Consider the following 16,940-nt stretch of genomic DNA (forward strand, 5'->3'; position numbering starts at 1 on the left):
TTTTAAACCTGAAATAAAAGAGGAAACTACACCTTTCACAAATATAGACTAAAAGAATAGAGTTGGAGCTAAATTTCTGATTGTTATGTGAACTTTTTTTTTTTTTAAGAGCAAGCAAGCACACATGAGTCAGTGAGAGGGTGGGAGGAGAGGCAGAGGGAGAAAGAGACAGAATCTTAAGCAGACTGTGCTGAGAGCAGAGCCTGATGCTCTTCCCTGTAAGAACACAGTTCGAACTACACAGCATTATGGGCATTCTGTTGAAAATAAAAGAAAATATCACATAAAGATGTTCACTGGCAAAAGAGGTGAAAAGAGGAGAATCCTGCCCTGTACATATCCCCAAGGGGTCCACATTCCTCTTGGATATTTTAGAAAAGGCAGAGGAGTGGCAGTCACATTAAGAACCAAGTGAAATGAAGGATTATTGAGTTGATGCAGGACTTAATCTCATGACCCAGAGATCATGACATGAGCTGAAATTAAGAGTTGGAGGACTAATCAACTAAACTACCCAGATGCCCCATGTTCTGTAAACAGTTTTATTCAAGTTCATTATAAAGCAGAAAAGCTGGCATTGTTTTTGAGAATTAAAGAAACAGCAACAGTAAATAGAAAGCCAAAGAAGGGCAAGAGTTGGGGGGCAAAAATCCAAGGAATCAGACATACCTGGATCTAAAGGACATTCGTTCAGTTTGGCAAATTCTGCTGGTGTCTTCCCTGTAAGAACACAGTTCGAACTACGCAGCATTATGGGCATTCTGTTGAAAATAAAAGAAAATATCACATAAAGATGTTCACTGGCAAAAGAGGTGAAAAGAGGAGAATCCTGCCCTGTACATATCCCCAAGGGGTCCATATTCCTCTTGGACATTTTAGAAAAGGCAGAGGAGTGGCAGTCACATTAAAAACCAAGTGAAATGAAGAATTATTGAGTTGTAAAAGAGACAGAATTATTGAGTTGTAAAAGAGAACCAAAGAAATTACTGAGATTACATTTCAGGAAAATAAAGAAGGTATGACAGTTTAAGAAACATGGAAGGACAAAGTGAAAACGTCTCATAGACATCTAATCAGGTTCTAGGTGGAAAAAAACACACATTGGGCAAGAAGTCCTATTCAGAGATAGTGGCTCTGGACTTTCAGAAATGTACGAAAGCCATAAACCTGCACAATCATATCTACATGGGTAAATAACAGAAAAGCCACATCAAAACACACCATAGTCAAGATACAATCATCAAAACAAAGAGAAGAGTTAAAACCCTGAGAGAAGAAAAGGCCGCTTACTAAACAGGGAAAGATGACTGGACAGGCACACACCTGCAATCAATGAGGGACAGTGGTGGGGGGACATGCAAAGTGCGGACAGAAAGTCACTGGCAACCTAACTGGTGTGTTGTTAGGTCATCTTTCAGAATGAGGTCCAGATGAGGAGATTTCCAGACAAAACGAGAATTCTGGAGTTTTTAAGAAATAGCATCTAGAGTTGATGTACCAAGAAACAGAGGTATATATGTAACCACCAGAATGAGAGACATAGTCATGAGATTGGGAATGGGACTAGGGTAAGGAAAGGGGGAGGCTATCACTTTGTATAAAGTGCTCTCATATACTATTTGATTTGTTACTGAGAAGGAACATTACCTGAATTAAACGGAAACCTTTTTCACTCAGGAAAAAAAAAAGTCCCAAACCCACAATACTTGCACAAGGTGATGCATATAATGTAGACAGTGCATGGTACGTACAAGCACTCTGATTCACCAAGGTCACTTTTATGAGTGCAGTAAATGCAATCATCTCTCCCAGATCCTGGTACATAGCAGGTATTCACCAAACACTGGTGAAACACACATTTTTCACCTAACACTAAACACCCTTCCCTGCCTCCTCTTAGCCAGGATTTAATCCCTAAATCATACTAGTTATGCTTTGCTCCTGTCTCTCCAATCTTCCCTTCATAATATTCAATCTGGGAAAGAATTTATTAACGATCCAATATTTAACTGGACACAACCAGGTCCATATGTGAGAAAGAGAGAAGGTCTTAACACAAATAAATAGTCCTGATAAAATGAAGATTATTATTCTGCTATCCCAACTTATTTTCCTGACTGAAGAGTGAGGACAGGAACGATACAAACAGCCCCCTCTGGCTTCCCTGGCAGCTAGAAATGAACATAGCTAACAGGACTTACGTCTAAATATCTTCTGTTTACCCAAGTACCCAGCATAGTGCAGAACAAGTGACAGGCAACTGGTGCATATTTGCTGAACCAGTGGATGTTTATTAAGCTCTTAGCATTTTTAAAGGTGGGGTTTTGAAAAACACTGGACAGGAACTGTTTGCACTAAGTTTTAAATTCAACACCTTATCAGATTCACAGTACCGTTGAGTTTTGTCCATTTCTACAGGCAAGTATCTTTCCCTAATTAGGAAAAGCAGACTGCAACAATGCTAGCTGAAGCAATCTGTCATTTCCAAACCTGTTCCAGGCAAATAAGTAACTTTTCCCTTAAATACTGCTATATTGGAAACAGTTCAATTTTCAAGAAACTCAAAATACACATGAATCCACTAAGAAGGCGAGGCCAGGAAACTTCACTGAAACGCTATCTTACCTGACGTTTCCCTAGTAGCCTGGATTTCAGGAAGAAAAGGAAGTATTTTCCTTAGCTTTACAGAAAAGAGTTCAATGAAAAAGCATTCACCACCACAGCTATGCATTCGATATTGCTCTGAGTGCTGTGCTGGGCTGACTCACTGGGTCCCCAGAAAAGACTCCTATGAAGTAGGCACCATTTCACACATTTTTCAGATAAGGAAATGAGGGCAGAGGGAACTGTGGTCCTTGCTCAAGGTCACCCCAGAGGGCTAGAATGCAGGCAGCGTGGCTCCAACCCAGACATCATTTCTCACCTGCCAATTGGTAAGGCATTACGGATGATCCTCTGGCTGCCTCGGGTATATTCAATATCCACGGTGATGGGGGCAGAGTACGTCATATCCCGTAAACGGCACTGAAAGATAATCAGACAGTCACTGCTTCTCCTCCCTCGAAAAGGGTCCTGAAGCCTCCAAGAGCCACATTTCCAGTACAAGTATAGCCCACACTGAACTGAGTTGTTAAATGTGCTGCCGTAAGGATGCTGGGAGTGATGAGCCTACCTTCTCCATAGGGGGAATGATGCTGGCCACTGATCTAGACAGCCCCATGGCCTCTCTGCCCCTGCCAGCCCAGACATGAAATAAATATGGTGCTTTCTTCTCGCTATCTGATCCCATCACCGGTCTGCTCCCACCTTTGAAGCAATTAGATTGTTCCTTGAAAATCTGGTCCATGGAAAGTAATCAATGTGGTTACCTTATTCAAAAAGTTAACCACCAGTATAATGCCTAAAGTATACACATACACAAACTAAAAAAATTAAACTATACTTCCTTTTATTTTCCAAATAAATTCTATCACAGAATTCCTTAACAAGTGGTATCCTATAGCACAAATCATTCATCACATCATATTAACAATTTCTGCACCATTTGGGGAACTTTAGAAATTACTGGTGTGTGTGTCAGTTTGACAAAGTGATAATGAGCTCAATGATGCCCTTACCTGAGCCATGATCAGACATAGCAAACCCCACAAAAATCTTTTATGATGTCCCCTTTATTTAATTTTTTAAAAATTATTATTTTATTTTATTTATTCATGAGAGGCACAGAGTGAGAGGCAGAGGGAGAAGCAGGCTCCCCACAGGGAGCCTGATGCAGGACTCAATCCTAGGACCCTGGGATCACCACCTGAACCAAAGGAAGACGCTTAACCACTGAGCCACACAGGTGCCCCAACGTCCCTGTTTTATTGATGGTCATCAGTGGCTTGTATTCTCAAAAAGAGAGTAACATCAGTCATACAATTCATGTTACTGCATCCTCTCTCTGCCTTCATCTGAACCAAAGACAGATTTAAACTTTTTATTTCTTTTCCAGGGCCTGGGATCTTAAAATATTAGATATCTCTATTAATGTTGAATAAAAATTGTTTATTTTATATTTAATTAGATTGAGCCTCCATCTTCAGGCCACACCAAAGGCAATATGTGTAGAGGTTCTGTGTGCACCCTGTTGCCTGAGCTCAAATCCTGGTTCTACCACCTAAGTTTTGAATAACCCTTCTGTGTCTTGGTCTCCTCGTATGTAAAGTGGGAATGAGAATAGTTTTATTTCCCAAGAGGTTTTATATATATGTATGTGGTGTGTATATATATATATATATATATATATATATATATTTGGAATAGTGTCTGGCAACAGAGTATTACATAAATAATATCCCATTTTTATTTAAAAAATTAAAAATTAACATAACACCCATGATGGGCAAATATTTGTGTTTCTTTTTTTCTTTTTTTTTTAAGATTTTATTTATTTGAGAGAGAGTGTGAACTAGAGAGAGAAAGCAAAAGTGGGAAGAGGGAAAGGGAGAAGCAGAATCCTCACAGAGCAGGGAGCCTAATGCAGGGGCTCAATTCCAGGACCCCAGGATCATGACTTGAGCAGAAGGCAAATGCTTAACCAACTGACCTACCCAGCACCCCCAAACATTTGTGTTTCAACAAACTCCTCTCCTTCAAATGGAAATAAAATTTGATAAATGTGGTGAAAATGGGGACCCTTTCCAGAGGCCCCAAAGAACCCCCGTGAGCTCCCTCTCTCCCGCTCTGTCTCTCTGTCATCACAGGAGTAGAACTGCTCAGGGGAATCTGCAGAATCAGCATCCCACCACTCCTACTGTAGGTACCCTGACTGCCCACCCGGCTGCTCTCCCACTCTCCCTGCCTCTCCAAGGATCAAAATCCCTCCAAGAAATCTCTGTGCCCTCTCTCCCTAACTGCAATAACATCCATGTGTTTCTTCCAACATCAGGAAGAATAATTATGACAACTGTGGCCTCAGGCTTCTCGAACTACTTCAAACCACTTTGTCTTCTCTCTTCTCTACACTCAGTAATGCAGTTCAGAAGATGACTTAGAAATTGCTAATCGGCTGCATAGTTCTTAAAAAATTGGAAAACTCCAGCAACATGAAATGGGGAAGTGGGGAAAGCCAAAGTGGGGCACATGCTTCCCAACATTCCACACCTCACCACTTCCTACTCAATACAACGTCACCTACCATGCCTACCTCACCCTCCTGGGCATTCCAGTGTGCAACCCCTGCTGTCTGTTTCATGTATTTTGTTATTTTACTCTCTCCACAGAGTATGAACTCCTTGAGGAAGGACAGGGTCTCATTTCTTTGGTATCTCTCAATGCGGAGGCACAAAATAAACGTTCAACTGACACTCAATACTTGGCGATTAAATAACACTAACATTTAGCTTGTGTGAAATGTCTGGTTCCATGATCATACTTCCTGTCTAACTTTGCTCAGACAACAACCCTAACATTCTAACAACTTACTTGTTGTTTAATAGAGTCCTCTGCCACTTTCCCTAATTGCTTTACAGTTTAGCTTTACATTAACACAAACTAGATAAATCTACAAGAATCATTTTCTTTCCTAAATCAATTCCAAATTATGGACATTAAGTGGAAGAATTTCCAGAGGAATCTAGAACATGTTAAAAGCCAATAAATAGGCCTGTTCTATAACCCTTTAGGTCTGTTAAAATCCTGGTAGTTAAATTTTCTTCCTATCCATCTCTTCTACCAGACTGTGAACTCCTGTCCTTGGTCTCCCCTGCCTAACACAATGCCTGACTCTCAAAAAATGTGCTCAGTAATATCTACAAATGCACCGCACACTGCACTAGGCAAAAGTGGCTGGCCAGGGCAGGGGATGATGGAGAGGCTGCTCAAAAGTCAGAAGCACGGATGTACATAGGACAAAGTTATATAACAGTGCAGATTAACTAATAGTGCAGGATTAAATAATAAACTAGTGCAAAACTGTTTCCTAATACAGTATTATATAAGTGCTAATTTATTTTGGTCATCTTTATGTCATAAGAGATATTTTTTCCTTGTTTTAAAATCATTTTAAGAGCATATGTTGGGCGCCTGGGTGGCTCATTCAGTAAAGCGTCAGCCTTCAGCTCAGGTCCTGATCACAGGGTCCTGGGATCCAGGCCCACATTGGGCTCCCTGCTCAGCAGGCAGTCTGCTTCTCCCTCTGCCCAGCCCCCTCCACTCTGCTCATGATCACATACGTGTGTGCTTGTGTTCCCCCACCCCCTTGCAAAAATATAGACCTAAAAATCTTTTTTAAAAAGCTCACATGTTAAGAGCACAGACTCCATGAGTCAAGGCAAACAAATACAATTATAGTAAGGTAGATAATTACCTCATGAGGGGATACTGGTCTAGTTACATTGAAGCTTTCTTCAACATCAGGAAGCCCCACATAGATATTAAGATACCTGAAAAGCAAATTATTCCATTACCAATTATACTTTTTCAAAGAACATACAAACAAACAAGCTATTTTCTTCCCAAATACAAGGATTATACTTTGAGTATAATCAGTATATTATACTTGAGTATATTATAAATACTTACCTTGCTAAGAACGTCAAAAACTGTAATTGGAGATCTTCTTGACATGATAATACATATAGCTCTATGAAGGAGGGAAAAAACTATCGAAGTCTTTAAGAAATTACTGTAAATTTATTTTTTTTAAATACTGCAAAGATAGCTCTCTAGAGATGATATTTAATGAAAAGAACTATTATTCATGTAAGAAATAAGAGGTTATAAAGGGGAAAAAAATACAGCTCTTCCTTGACTTACAGCAGGGTCACAGCCCAATAAACACATTGTAAGTTGAAAAGACTATTAAGCCAAAAATTCATTTAATATACCTAACCTGCCAACCATCATAACTTAGCTTGGCCTACCTTAAATGCGCTCAGAATAATTATATTAGCTTATAGGAGGGGAAAATCATTTAACACGGAGCCTATTTTAAAATAATGTGTTAACTATCTCATGTAATTTACTAAATACTATACAGAAAGTGAAAAACAAAAACAATTTTAAGAGTGTCGGTTCTTGATCCCTGTGACTGTGGGGCTGGCCGGGGGCTGTGGCCACGCTGCCCAGCAACATAAGAGGATTGTACTGCATATTGCTAGCCTGGGAAAAAAAAAGATCAAAATTCAAAATTGAAAGTACAGTTTCTACTGAATGTATCTAGTTTTCACACCATCATAAAGTTGAACCACTGTAAATCAGGGACCATCTGTATATACTCATTACAGCAAAAGAAATAGGAAGAAAGCAGAAACTAACGAGACTGGATACCTACTGGGAGTGTCTGACAACAGGGGTGGAAAGAACTGGAAAGGGTGACAATTTCCTGAAAGTATTTTTTTCTAAAGGACTAACTCTTACAACCATGTTTCACACACTCAAAAAGTAAACGCATAATTAAAATCTACCAGGATGCAGAATGGGACCCAGAATGGAATACAAATGGCACTGCCTTACAAATGAATAACATAACTGCATTGAGAAGGTGAGAATGGAAACAAGTCTAAGTTGCTTTGGAAACAATATTTTGCTTGGATACTGTAGAGGTAAAGACAAAAAAGCAATGTACAGATACTGTACTCTAATTAGCAAATTTTATTCTCACAGAGTTATCAATTAGCAATTCTGAAATATGCATATTCTAGGATTGAATAAATAGGTACAAATAGTGTGGATAATGAGAGCCAGGTTTTTCATTTTAGGGACAGAAGTTACAAATAAGGAAAGAGGTCAGTTAGAATGAGTCCCGTGGAGTTGAACAGAAATTGGAGGTATCAGTATGCTGGTTTTTTATATAAAAATGGATAGGATATGGAAATATGGATGTGTGCATGCATGTTAGCAAACACACACATATTTCCTTGCTCCATCTACCAAGGTTTTAATATCTCTATCTTGGTTTTTAAACACTTGTCCAGAAAAGGAGATTAGGGCTTCCTGGGGAAATGGATGATTCCAGGCTGGTGCAGGGTAGAAAAAGCTCTTCCTTCCAATAAAATTCTAGTATGAATGTATAAGGAACGATGACAAGAAAGCCTCATCAATAGGTAAACATACAGCAGTAACTGTTAGAAGAACCATCCTTGATGCTAAAATTAGTGTGTAAGCTATTTGTATAGTATCAAAGGATCTCCCCCTAAGACCCTTGTTACAAAAGGAAAAATACATATGTGGACAAACACGCATATACCATCTTAATCAAGTGAACAAAGTTAAAACCACCAACAGTAAAATATACTGACATCTGTAGCCCTGATATGATGCAGTGAAGATGGCACAAAACATTACTTCTGTGCCAAAAAAGCATAAGCCAACTGAATCACGAGCAAACATCTTACAAACCCAAATTGAAGGACCTCCTACAAAACAATGGATCAGAATTCTTCAGAAGTGTCAAAGTGATAAAAGACCAAGAAAGTACGAGGAACTGTTACAGGCTGGAGGCGGCTAAAGAGACGTGAGAACTAATCATCATGTCGGGCTCTGGATTGAAGCCTGGGCCAGAAAAAAAGACATGAGAGGGAAAGCTTGAAATAGGACGTGCAGAGTAGTTGACAGTATTATATTGGTGCTAATTGCCTGGGTCTTCTAATGTGGTTTGGTTATGTAAGCTGCTAATATTAGCACAGGCTGGGCAAAGGATAATATGGAACTCTTTGTACTATGTTGGTAATTTTCTCTAAGTTTAAAAACTGTTCTAAAAAGTGTTTAAACCTCAGTTTCAGTACTTCTCAAACATAACTCTACTTGTTATAATTAGTTTACCAATTAAAAATTGAGTGCTTTTCTTATTAACCAGATAAAGACAGTTATTTTGATAGGCTTTTGGTTAACAACCATATTCACTTTTAAACATGTTAGATGAAATCAAAGCAGCAAGAGTAGATGACTCCTTACTTCAGGTACCACATGGGGTCGGCATCACTCGTGACCTTTTCGTTGGCCTTCATGATCTTCTTTATCTACAGTGGAAAGAGCACCATTAGGGCATTTCTGGCTTCCATCAATTCTCATCTCTACTTTTCTTTTTAAATAGGTTCCATGCCCAACAAGGGACTCGAACTCAACAACTCTGAGATCAAGTCACCTGCTACCCTGATGAGCCTACCAGGCACCCCTCTCTCTGCTTCTAGGCCCTGCTGCTTACCTCCACATTAATGAAATAGTTGAATGAATCTATATGCTGTTTCACAAGGCCTTTCACCTAGACAGACAAAAAATAGAAAGCAGGTTAGCAACAATACAGCATACTATGTCAGACTCTAACCACAGGTGATCTTCAGATTTTTCTCAAAACCAAAGTGAGAAAAAAAAATCCACAAATGTCACCTGGTGGAACTTCACATTTATGTTTCCTCATTCCATTTCTCCTCCATCCTGCTAATACACACTCAAATTTTCCTCCCTGAAAATCAATCTGACCTGAAAATTCAAGGTAGGAGTATTTGAACATATCTAAGGACTCTCCATAAGCTAACAAATGAGGCAAGATGTTTTCTGCATACTTTGAATTTACAAAAAAGACAAGAAACAAAATACAGCAATTGAGCATCATTTCCTCAACCCTCAAAATGTCTGTTTTCCCCTATCTGGGTAATTTCAAAACTCAGATAACTTAGAGAAGACTGAGGGGGAAAAAATGAGGATCTTTATCAAGAAAATTGAAAATCACGGCATTTGAAATGGAAAGGCAGGTGAAATTCATGGAAGAACACATACTAGCCAGCAGAGACTCTCCTTTCAACTCAGAAGTAGGAAACAACCGGGCAGAGGTAGTGTAGTGTGCTATGGAGAACACTGCAACAGTAACACGGACTCTAAAGTGCTAGAATTTAAAAGGCCTGCATGTGTTCTTTTTTTTTTTTTTCACTTTATTCTTCAAGCACAATGGGTTCAGCACTGCAAGAACAATCCTAACACATAATCAGAGCCTTTGCTTTAATTACACTTCCTTCTTGGGATCTCACAGGCTCACAGAGCAACCATCCCATTTAGAAGCGGTCCTAATTACTGAGGGAAAAATTTAACCTCATATACTGATCTGAGGTCTCCCTTCCCCCAGGTCCCACCCCTTGAACTTAACTGTCCCTCTGGAAAGAAAGGCCTGCTCTCCAACAGTCCATTTATTTACTATTTACCACAACTCTCCATGTTGTCACATTCAGGATAACTAGGAACTATTCAACTATGTCTCACATGCATGCCTTCCAGACCCTTCTATCAGCCTGGTCCTGGGCATGCTCCAGGTGGCCAATGTTCCTTCTAACATGGGGACCCTGAACTCACTGACAGTGTTCTTGACAATCTGATGCATACAGTGGGGATATGGCCTCCCTCATTCTGGATATTACAGCACTTCTATTAAAAAAAAAAAAAATCAAGGACAGGGTATGATCCTGGAGACCCAGGATTGAGTCCCATGTCAGGCTCCCTGCATGGAGCCTGCTTCTCCCTCTGCCTGTGTCTCTGTCTCTCTCTCTGTGTCTGTCATGAATAAATAAAATCTTTAAAAATCAAGGCCACACTACTAACTCATCAACTAAATCTCAAAAGGTAATGTTTATTTTCACCAAGCAATGCTATCAAGTCAAATACACCTAATTTGGTGCTTGTGTGAAACCAAGTACAAGGATTTACATTTGTCCCTCTTCACTGTTGTCATCCTAGCCTAAGAACTAAGTCTTGATTCAGTTGGCCAGCAGCATCGGCAGCCTTATAAACTTTGTGTTTCTATCTTCAGTTGTGTATTAAAATCTTTATACCTATATTTTTGGACAAATATATTGTGGTGTGAGTAAAGGAGATTCTCAACTTTGAGTGACTGAATGAATGAATGAATGAATGAATGAAATGACCACAGACTTAGGTTTCTACTGAATTCTCACTCTCTTCTTGGACTGTCATCAGTTGTCTCCTCTTTTTTGAATCATAAATACCACCTTTTCTCCTCTGCTTATATATAGTCCCTTAAAAAAAAAGGGAATAATTAAAAACAACAAAAAAACCTTTCCTTCCCTTGACCTTCTTACCATTTTATATCATCCTGGGTCACTCTTCTTCCTAAAACCTCCTTAACAGCTTCCTATTGCTGTTAAAAGAAAAACCAACTCCTTAACGTGGCTTCAAATCTGGTTAACAATCTGGCCCTGACAGCCTCCCCAGAACCACCCCCCAACACTCTCTTTTTGCCTACAACACACAACCAAGTCAGGTAAGACTTTACTCATTTTTCAAGCCTCCATCTTTTCATTTAGCATACTTTCAACATCCATCCATATTGTAGTATGTACCAGCACTTGATTTCTTCATATTGCTAAATAATAGCCCACTGTAGAGCCACAGTATGGATATACCGTATTTTATTTACCCATCCATCAGTTGATTCCATTTGGGTTGTTCCTACTTTTTGGCTATGATGAACATGTATGTACAAGTTTTATGTGGACATGTGTTTTCATTTCTCTTGAGTAAATAAGTAGGAGTAGAATCGCTGGATCATATGTGGTAACTCTGTTTAACCATTTGAGGCTGTTATCCGAAGCAGTTGCAATATTTTATATTCCCACCAGTAGGGTTCCAATTTCCCCACATCCTCATCGACATTTATTATTACCTTTCTTTTCAACTACAGCCATCCTAGTGGGTGTCAAGCGATCTGTCATTGTGGAACCCGCCCCCGGCCTAGCATAAGCTCTTTTAAAGTGAATTGAAGCCCTCCACTAACCTTATATTCAGCAGTTCCTATGACTATCCACTTATCCATTCCAGCCACACAGACTGGTCACTGTTCCTATAAACACTGTGGAGGCTCCCCTGAGTGCTTTTATCATGGCATGCTCTCTGCATTATACCTTTCAGCTTACAAACCCTGTCCTCCTAAGATGCCGTTTATATCTTACCTCTTTGAGAGACCTTCTCTGGCCACCTATAGCATCACTCTTTTGCTAACCACCACTTTACTACTGCTTAAACTACAACCTACCTCTAAAATTAGATTACCACTCTCCCAACCAGCACCTTAGATATAGGCAGGGAAGCTGCCTTATAATTTTTTGTATTTCTAAAATATAGCAAATTACATAGTTGTGCAAAGTCAAAAATTATTAGTTGATGATAAACACTAAATCATTTTTAAAAAGATGAACTTGGCTTTTTCATTTAAAAAATAACCAATTATTATTAAATGTTAAATGATTACCTTTAAAAATGCTGGAAGTAGCCTCCATTTTTCCTGTGAACCAAAACAAGAGGAGTATCAGCATTCTGTGCCAGCAACCACAATATTCTTGTAAGAAGTTATTTTAGTCTACTAAAAAGAACTTACTTGATCACAGAAAACAGAAGAAAATAAACAAAAATGAAAAGAACAATTTAAAAATTGTAACCACCTGGACCCCTGGGTGGTTCAGCGGTTAAGTGTCTGCCTTCAGCGGAGGGTGAGATCCTGGAGACCTGAGATCAGGTCCTGCATTGGGCTGCCTACATGGAGCCTGCCTCTTTTTTTTTTTTTTTTTTTAAGATTTTATTTATTTATTCATGAGACACACACACACACATACACACACACAAAGAGAGAGAAAGAGAGAGAGGGAAAGAGAAAGAGAGGCAGAGACACAGGCAGAGGGAGAAGCAAGCTCCATGCAGGGAGCCTGACGTGGGACTCCATCCCAGGTCTCCAGGATCACGCCCTGGGCTGAAGGAGGCGCTAAACCACTGAGCCACCGGGGCTGCCCATGGAGTCTGCTTCTCCCTCTGCCTGTGTCTCTGCCTCTGTGTCTCTCATGAATAAATAAACAAAATCTTAAAAAAAAAAAAACTGTAACCACCTTTACGGAAATCATATATGTATATATGTGCATACAAATACATATGTATATATACACATATATATACGTACACGTATATAAAAAATTTCTTTAGCAGAATAGACTTTAATCTCTTGATGACTCAAGGTTCCAAGCACTGTTCATACTTTATGTCATGACACCTCCTGAGCAAGTGGGACTTGCCAGTCTGAGACAGGGAAAGTAAGTTTGGGGAAGCTGGATCTCTTGGCCCAAAAAGAGTTATTTCTCCCTCCCATTCTTCTCCAACTAGTGCCTGATCAAAGCTCATCTCATGGCTGCAGGAGGACCACACATGATATTTATCTCCTTCATTAAATAACTTCAAACTCACACACTGCTCAAGCTCTTAGGTCTGCTTTTTATACCTTCCTGAGATTGTAAGTGGCTTGAGATAAGAAGTCTATGTACAGCACCTACTCTGCTAATGGGAAATCCGATAAATGGTTAGAAAGGAGTCTAAAGCAAGAATCGCAGTTTCTGAGTAAAGGCCTGAGGACCACACAGGACTGGCAATAGCTGTAAAGACTGACTTTCACTAGAAGCATCAGTAGGTTCTGAGCAAAAGAGTGATGTGATGATGACTCATTTTAACTGGATGACTCTAGCTGCTGGGTTGAGAACAGACAAGGTTAGAAGCAGAGAAATGACTTAGGAGTTTATTTAAATACTCCAGGCCAATGGTCACAGTATAGAGAGTGAGAAATTGTAGTTAGGAGGCACAATCGAAGTCAATAGGACTTGATCCTAGATTAGAGACTCTGAGAAAGAGGAGTCAGGACTGACACCCCAGAGCTTCCATTTATGGAGAGGAGGAGACTGGGGTACTGTTGAGCAGCAGGTTCAGGTGTGGAGTCGGGAGTCAGGCTGGGAACATATTAAGTTTGATGTACCCATTAGAGATTCAGGGGGAGATGGCAAATAGACAACAAATGGGGATCTGGAACTTGGGAAGAGAGTGGCCTAGAGATATAACTTAGGGAGAGGTGAGCGGATGGAGGACAATTAAAGACATGTAATGATGAGATCACCTAAGGAGTGTGGATGGAGAAGAGTCCATGAAGTGAGATTACAAACACTCCAACATGCAGAAAGGAGCAGCAGAAGGCAGATTCAGCAAAGAAGATTGACCAGGAGTGGTCAGGGAGGGAAGCAAACAACCTAGAGAAAGTAAAAAACATTCTTCAAGAAGAGGAGGCGGGTGGCATATGGAGTACATATGTACCTGTAACTTCCTCTCAATGTTGCTGTGGCCCTAAAACTACTCTAAAAAAAGTCAGTCTACTAAAAAAGAAGGGAGCCAGGCAAAACTAATCTAAAGGTACTTGGGGTTCAAAAAGGTTCATAAGGGAACTTTCTGGGGTAATGGAAAAGTTCTAGACCTTGTATTTGAGGGGTAGTTATTTGGGAATACATAACTGTCAAAACAAATGTCATTGAACACTCGACATCTGTGCATTTTATTATATGTAAATCTACAAAAAGGATTAAGTGAAAAATCTAGAAGGAACTGTGAGTAGAGAATGAAGATTTCAGGGCAAAATGGGGAAGGAGGTGGGAATGGTGGGAAAGGAATCTGTAGAAGTAAATAGTGGCCAGATTGAGCAGAACCTTATAAACATGGTTAAGATGTTAGATTGTGCCCTAAGAGCACAGGGCAGAGATTGAAGAATTTTAACCAAGGGAGCAACACGATCTTATTTGTGTATTTAAACTGACGGTAAAATAAAAATAAAACTGAGGGCTCTGGCTTGGAGTGAGACAAGTAAGTCAGCAGTGTAAGAAGAGAGGACAGTAGTAGTTCAAAAGTAATGAGAATGAAGCAACAGATTTGAGTGTATTTAGTAGGTAGCACCCTTAAGATATGACGGTGGAGGGGATCCCTGGGTGGCGCAGCGGTTTGGCGCCTGCCTTCAGCCCAGGGCGTGATCCTGGAGTCCCGGGATCGAATCCCACCTCGGGCTCCCTGCATGGAGCCTGCTTCTCCCTCTGCCTGTGTCTCTGCCTCTCTCTCTCTCTCTCTCTCTGTGTGTGATCGTAAATAAATAAAAATTTAAAAAAAGAATTAAAAAAAAAAAGATATGATGGTGGACTGGACACAGAGGGCCAGGAAGAGGATTGTTATTCCTGATTCAGAAGCCTGGGACTGTGCTTCTGGTTCCTTCACAATTTGTGCAAATTCAGGAAAGATATAGAAATCCTTTACGATTAGGGAGACGTGCCTAAGGATGAAGACTAAAATCCGACTGTCAAGAATCCAAAATCCAAATCAGCCACTTAATGGCTTTTAGACACTGGATTAATTACATAACCTCTCTGGGCCTCAAAAATCTTCACTGGCAAAATGGAGTGAAAATTGTACTTATTTCAGAGAATCAAATAATGCAATGCACGCTAGGCTTAACCAGAGCCTGTCACATAGCACGTGGTCAGGAAATGCTGGCTCTTAACTTCAACCAAGTTTTAAAAAAAGAAAGAAAAGAAAAAAAAAAAATCCAGGAATGCCTGATGATCATCCATGTACTTCAGGCACTCATGGGCTAAATCTGATGGACCGGGGACGCCTGGGAGGCCCATCGGTGGAGCGTCTGCCTTCGGCTCAGGGCGTGATCCCCGGGTCCTGGGATCGAGTCCCGCATCGGGCTCCCCGCAGGGAGCCTGCTTCTCCCTCTGCCTGGGTCTCTCATGAATAAACACATAAAATCTTGAAAATAAATAAATAAATAAAAAACAAACCTGATGGACTCATCGTGATGGACCTCACTAATCTGCCAAATGGTTATAAAGAAATTCTTATAGTGCAATGGATTCACAGATCACGTCACTGGCGGGCTTAGACCCTTCAAGAGCATCCCGCACGGCTCCTTCCGAGGTCTACGCAAGGTCCAAAGCGTCCCCGGTGAGCGCCCCCCTCACTACTCACTGCCCGTCTCTCTCCCTGCGCTCTCCGCACTCCAGTTCCCCCGGACGGCCCCGAGAACGCCGCAGGCCTGACCCTCACCCTCCCTGCTCCTCCCCCTTAAAGCCCTCCTGGACTGGTCCACGTCCCCGTTCCCCGCCGGTCGATTGTGAGCCGCAGAGAGGTAACGTGAGCCTTTCCAGCGAGCACAATCCTGTCCCCGGCGGAACCTCACGAGGCGGCTCACGGTAGGGCTCGCCTCCGGTTATCCGATGAAAGAGATGGGGCTACTCCCCAAAATGTAGATTTTTTTTTTTTTTAACTCAAAAGATATTGGGTAAATATTCAGGGCGTTGAAAATACTCGTGCAGCCCGAAAGTGACTTCCAGGTTAAAATGATGCCTAGCCCGGGACGCGGAGGTGGGACCTCCCCAAGGCGTCCTCCCAACCCTGCGAGGATGCGCTCCGGGCCCGCAGCTGGGCGCGAGGACCCAGGCCGCAGCGACACACGCAAAGCCTCAAAGGGGCGCTGCCCCCTCCCCGCGCACGCGGCGACCCGCACCGGAAGAGACCCGGCCCCGCGCCCCGGGCATGCGCAGAGCTGCCGCGCCCGTCCCGCTCGCCGCGCCGCGAGAGCTCTCGGGGCAACGCCTCCTGCGGCTGCTCCCGGCCCCTTCCGCTCCCCGCCTGCCCGGCCCTCACCTCTACGGTGGGGATGGGCGCCGCCAGCTGCTCTGGGGTCAGGTTCCCGAACTCCTCCGCGAGCACATCCATGCTGCGCTGCTCCCGACCAAGGCAGAAACAAGCGGAGCCCCCGCGCCCGCTTTCGCTGCAACACGCGTGAAGAGCGACGCGCCCCTGCCTAAACGGTCCCCGCGCGCAGGTTAATCGGCGGCGTGACAGAAACGTTCCGCCTGCTCCTGGCCCGAACCTGCGGTGGAACCCGGATGTGGCTGCGGCGAAGCCGGGAACCTGCGCCCCCTGCCGTCGCCCGGAGGTCTCTGCCAGCTCATCTGAACCACAGGACAGGTTTAGTGCCGGCTCTCCCACGATGGACACCAGTTTTGTGATTTTTTACACTACACTATCGTTTGTAATGTTTATATACGCTGTTGTTTGTGTACACTACTGCTTGCAATGTTTTAAATAATCCAGAG

The 16,940-nt window shown here is 41.8% G+C and overlaps 1 protein-coding gene across 4 annotated transcripts in view; it reads right to left on the reverse strand.

Annotated features, from left to right (window-relative positions):
* POLR3B (RNA polymerase III subunit B) overlaps positions 1 to 16,761 on the reverse strand; it is a 107,563-nt gene extending 90,802 nt beyond the window's left edge. For 3 of the 4 annotated variants that reach the window (XM_025461979.3, XM_025461969.3, XM_025461994.3), the window contains exons 1-7: positions 16,486 to 16,761; positions 12,239 to 12,271; positions 9,188 to 9,244; positions 8,938 to 9,002; positions 6,350 to 6,425; positions 2,924 to 3,024; positions 670 to 761 (exon numbers count right to left, since the gene is read on the reverse strand). In XM_025461979.3, coding sequence (XP_025317764.1) covers positions 670 to 761; positions 2,924 to 3,024; positions 6,350 to 6,425; positions 8,938 to 9,002; positions 9,188 to 9,244; positions 12,239 to 12,271; positions 16,486 to 16,557 — 496 coding nt within the window. In that variant the 5' untranslated portion in view covers positions 16,558 to 16,761. Of the gene's footprint in view, positions 1 to 669; positions 762 to 2,923; positions 3,025 to 6,349; positions 6,426 to 8,937; positions 9,003 to 9,187; positions 9,245 to 12,238; positions 12,272 to 15,620; positions 15,760 to 16,485 lie in introns of those variants that run through there. The other variant, XM_025461987.3, reaches the window with a different exon arrangement.
* Positions 16,762 to 16,940: the final 179 nt, after the last annotated feature.

The sequence above is a fragment of the Canis lupus genome, chromosome 10, assembly GCF_003254725.2.
Source record: "Canis lupus dingo isolate Sandy chromosome 10, ASM325472v2, whole genome shotgun sequence".
In the NCBI taxonomy this organism is placed as follows: Eukaryota; Metazoa; Chordata; class Mammalia; order Carnivora; family Canidae; genus Canis; species Canis lupus.